Source organism: Zea mays, chromosome 6, assembly GCF_902167145.1.
Source record: "Zea mays cultivar B73 chromosome 6, Zm-B73-REFERENCE-NAM-5.0, whole genome shotgun sequence".
In the NCBI taxonomy this organism is placed as follows: domain Eukaryota; kingdom Viridiplantae; phylum Streptophyta; class Magnoliopsida; order Poales; family Poaceae; genus Zea; species Zea mays.
In genome coordinates, this window is record NC_050101.1 from 148,341,204 (window position 1) to 148,346,187 (window position 4,984).

General features: G+C 46.1%; 1 protein-coding gene across 1 annotated transcript; it reads left to right on the forward strand.

Moving 5' to 3' along the window:
• Positions 1-2,524: 2,524 nt before the first annotated feature.
• LOC103630207 (GRAS family protein TF80) lies at positions 2,525-4,628 on the forward strand. Its single transcript, XM_020540121.3, has 2 exons — positions 2,525-2,692; positions 2,976-4,628. The coding sequence occupies exon 2, from the start codon at positions 2,978-2,980 to the stop codon at positions 4,436-4,438; it is 1,461 nt and encodes a 486-aa protein (XP_020395710.2). The 5' UTR covers positions 2,525-2,692; positions 2,976-2,977; the 3' UTR covers positions 4,439-4,628.
• Positions 4,629-4,984: the final 356 nt, after the last annotated feature.

A 4,984-nucleotide genomic window follows, 5' to 3' on the forward strand; every position in this document is an offset into this window, starting at 1 on the left:
GTCATTGAAGATACCTTAAGCCATAGCTCAAGAAGAGATAAGTTTTCTATGAAGCATCATTCAAGCCAATTTCCAATAAAAAGGTTTGATGGAACTAGGCTCTTACCTTTAGTGAGGTTATGGGCTCGACTTGGATCGGGAAGGATTAATCTGCTTGTCGTACTCCCATGCATAATTTGCCATCTCATGAAGAAGGATAACTTGGCATTGAGTTCAGATGGCTGGCCACATAAACTTCTATTAGACATAGAGGTTTCAATTCCTAGATTTTCTTCATTTTGGAGGAGATGGCATCAATGTGCTTTGAAAGAAGATCTTTCATCCACTCATATCAAGGCACATAACGTTGACCTAGAAACTCTGCAAACTAATGGCTCGAGAAAACTGAAGCACTACAAAGTATTTTTCTTTTATGAAGCGGCTAAAGAAGTAGAGGTGACATAGAGTTTCAGAATTTCAAGCGCTAACCTGGTAATATGATCGAGTCTTGAACAATGAGTTGAGTCTATAGACTAGGGGGTTATAGAATTTGAGACTCAACCAAAGGACAAGACAACTTAGACATAGATAATTCATGATTTTCAAGAAGATTCAAGAGAAGAGTCTCATCTGCCTGAGTCAATCACTCGACCAAATAAAACTCGAGAGCTACTATCAATAATATATAATAGGGTTACCCAAATCAAGCCCAACGAGAAGGCATGTATGGATAGGCCCTTAGCCTTGGCTAAGAAGCCATGGACTCGATCATCATGATCAAAATAAGGTCTACCACCAAGCATGGCAAAGGTCTTATCCAAATAGGAGATAAGATCAAGATCCTAACATATATATACGACAAAGATCTTATGGGGTAAGGAGGATACACTTGTAATCATAGAGTTAGATTCATGTATAACTAGGTATCCAGACTTGGTACCATTTTGAACTTGGTAACAAATTCAGTGTCCACCATGTAACCTCCTCCTCCTTGAACTATAAAAGGAGGGAAAGGGAGCCCCATAAGTACATGAGATCTCATCTCATCGGAGAATACAACAACACCATATATAGGATGTAGGGTATTATCTCACATCGCGAGTTCGAACCTGTATAAATTTTTGTGTCTCCTGTGCTTTTACTTTTATCTTTCGATCCCGCGACCTACCCCATAAAGTCAATGTCAAAAAAAATGTTGACAATCCGTTAGCTATGTCCCTCGAATAGTCATTGCTACTGGTAAGTGGAATTCACCTATATAAAAAACAAAATGCGTCTAAAAGTGGTTTTTTGTAGAAGTGAATCAACAAATAATTGGTGCACACGTACCTATTTTGTATAGGTTAATATCTCATATGTCTTTGTGTTTTATACTCTATAATCAAGCATAAATGTAAATCGCAGTACGGATAGTTTGTTAGTATCAATTTATAAACAAGTAAACAACATTACTAAAAATATCTCTCTATTACTTGAGCCAACGCCCTTTGACTAATATTTATATGTTAGGAGGACTAGACACGCAACAGTGTCCTCTTGCTCACGCTGGTCACAGTAGCAACAACATATACAGCGTGCATAAGTGCACAACAAATAAAGTACACGTGTATATACACATCAGTTATAGGCGAAAGAAAACTAAGGACAAATGTTTTTACCTGGCTTGAATCCAATCTCGTGGACGACATCAATCATTCAAAAGTCACACCTAAGGTCATTCTTAATGGATAGTTTCATCGCCCTATTTTAAATCTCCACGTCAACATTTATCAGGAAATCGTCAATCCAGAATTTCATCCCCATAAAACTCTCTCATCTCACCTAAAACTCTCTCATCTTTCTTCATTAAATTGCATGTCATGTCATTATGTTTACTTAGGTGGCATATCATTTAATAAGATTAAAACTTCAATTAAACTCGCACGGACAATAGACTAAAACCCGCGGTCAACTAACAATCTTTGGGGTCCACACTCCACAGCACCAGCGCAAGCAAAGGCAGGATAGTATGAGTGGGTCTAAAATAAAATTGCTCGTATCAACGGTTAGTACTTAGTAGTGAGCCATCTGCTGAAATTAATACAGCCAAATCTGATTGATACTCCTGCCATAGGCTGCCAGCAAATCTAAACAAATTACGTGCTGCCAAGTTTAAAACTAGAATTTTGGTACGACTTTATATATCCCCCACTTGGCCCCCATATATCCCTCTTTCAAAAATCAAGACTCAAGATTATCACACACACTCCGATCCATCTCCTACGAGGTAAGCAACATCTTTTCAGTTCTGATTCTGACTGAGGAACGTGGTTTCATCTCTGAATAATCTATTCCATCAGATTGAATAGAAGACATATAGATTATAGAGATATGAATAGAAAATGCATAGAGATATATTCCTAGCCTTAGCTTCTTAATTGGTTTAGATAGCTAGAGAAGAGGGATCACATTTCTTAGTTTGTGAGGAAGAACCTGTGTCTCTGTCATAAGCTGCACAACATGCATGATCTTCTTCCTTTTGAATGTTTTGATTATTACTTCAATTTCTCTTTTGATACATATATAGCACAAAGATCTCTCTCCATGTGTTTACATTGTTCATTTTGATTATTTTGTCCATGTCCCACAGAAGAGGAAAAAAAAGGAACCTTGGTACATCTTTGTAGAAGATCAAGGATCGGGGTGCAGGCAGGCACTGCTTGTAGATCCAAAGGTAATACCGAGACAACCAAGATTTATGGTCTATACTTATATATAGTGAAATCCAGTAGGCACAGCCGTGCGTAATAAGGTCCCTCTTGTTTTCCGTAGTTCTATTGTCTACTTGGATCATGATAAATCTGAAAGCTTTCCATGGGACCTCAAATTCACAAGACCTGCGATTTATTTGCTTTTATTTACTGAAGTACATTATATTCTTTGTTTACTTAATTTCCACTGTATTTTTGATCGGGGAACGAAGGGTGCCTTTGTTTCTTTTTCGCTCCATTTTGCAGTCATGTCTTCGGGAAATCTATATAATAGTAGTAACAAGGGCAAAGCTGTGCTCAATCTTGACCTCTGTGCGCCGATGCCGGTGGAAGCTGTTCCTCTAATGGCGGTCGGCTCAGGGGAGCCAGCAGTGAGGTCGTCGGCTGAGGCTATGCCTGCAGCAGCGACGATGGCGGCGGCGGCGGCGGCGGCCGTGATCCGTCCTGGTGGATCCCAGTCCCAGCAACTTGACAAGAGCCTCATCCTCCTCGTCAAATGCGTCATGCAGCATTGCGTCAGGGCGATGGAGGCAGGGAACACCGAGGCCTCCAACAATGCTCTGGCAGCCCTGTCGTCCGTCTCATCCCTCGACGGCGACCCCATCCAGCGCCTGACGTCCGCCTTCACCGAGGCGCTCGCACGGCGCGCGCTGGAGCCGCTGCTGCAGGGCCTGCCCTGGGCGATCAAGGAGCAGCTCCGCAGGCCTCCTCCGCCGGCGTACGCTGATGTGGCTCGCCAGTGGTTCCACACGCTGAGCCCGCTCCTCCGCGCCGCCGGCTTGGCCGCCAACCACGCCATCGTCAAGGCGCTGGAGGGCGAGCAGGACGTGCACGTCGTCGACCTCGGCGGCGCGAACCCAAGGCAGTGGGTCGAGCTGCTCCGCCTCCTCGCGGCGCGCCCCGGGGGTGCGCCGTCGTCGTCGCTGCGCCTGACCATCGTCAGCGACCACGCCTGCTTCCTGTCCTGCGCCACTGGCCTGCTCACCGCGGAGGCCACGCGCCTGCACGTCCCCTTGGCGCTCAACCCGGTGCGATCCCACATCGACAACTTCTCGGCTGCCGTCATCGCGGCTCTCGGCGTGCAGCGCGGACAGGCCGTGGTGATCTCGTCGACGCTGCAGCTCCACCGACTGATCGCCGACACGACCATCGTTAGCCACAGGCACGCCGGACGGCAGCACGACGAGACGATGACTAGGGCGGACGCGCTCCTCCACGTGCTCCGCGACCTGTCCCCGAAGCTGCTGGTGCTGACGGAGCAGGAGGCCGACCACAACGACGGCGAGGGGCGGGGGCTCTGGGACCGCGTCGACAGCGCCTTCGACTACTACGCGGTCCTGTTCAATGACCTGGAGGTATCCCGCGTGCCGCGCGAGTCGCTGGACCGTGCGGTCGTGGAGCGGTTGCTGCTCCGGGAGGAGATCGTGGACATCATCGCCCGCGACGGCGCGGCGCGGCGGGAGCGCCACGAGAAGTTGCTGCGCTGGGTGCCGCGGATGCTGGCGGCTGGGTTCCAGCCAGCGCTGGTGGGCATGGACGGGTTCAAGGAGACGACGAGGCTGGCGGACCGGCTGTCTGACGGCGACGGGCAAAGGCCGCTGTATCGGGTAGTGAAGGTGAAGGAGAAGGGGTGCTTCTTCGTCCACTCGTGCTGGACTCCCATGTTCTCAGTTTCGTTGTGGCAGCCGGCGCCCGGCGACCATGAGTGAATGATGCGGATGCGGCAGCCGCCAGGCCAACCCATGGATTTGGATTCTCCGCGCCGTCGTACGTAGTGATCTATGAATTACTGACAGGCCAATATAATCCATGTTCTCAGTTTCCGTGATCTATGAACTCATGGATTTCGTTTCATTTCATCTCGTTTGGTTTGATCAACTGAAACTTAATTATGCGAAATTAGTTTGCTATATATGCTTTGCTTATTTTATTTCTGCTATTGTCTGTTGCGTGGCTGTTGTTAAAGATAAAAGTCTATATCTATTTATAGGAGAAGTTGTATCAGCAACTCCAGTAGTTCTCTAAAATACTTTCTACATCAATAATTTAGGTAGTTAGAGTTAGTTTAGGAACTCCATTTTACTAAGAAATTCCTATTTTCACAAGGTAAAATGAACTAATTTCCCTCGGGAAAATGAAAATCTCTTGGGAAAAATATTGTTCCCAAACTAGTCCTTAATATAAAAACTCCTATCCAGCAATTCTCTAAATGAACTTCCCAAATTTAGCAATTTCTCATCTAATTTTATTTTCTA

What these genes read in the sequence shown, in the direction of transcription:
- LOC103630207 (XM_020540121.3), top strand. Translation starts at nt 2,978, where the DNA reads ATGTCTTCGGGAAATCTATATAATAGTAGTAACAAGGGCAAAGCTGTG.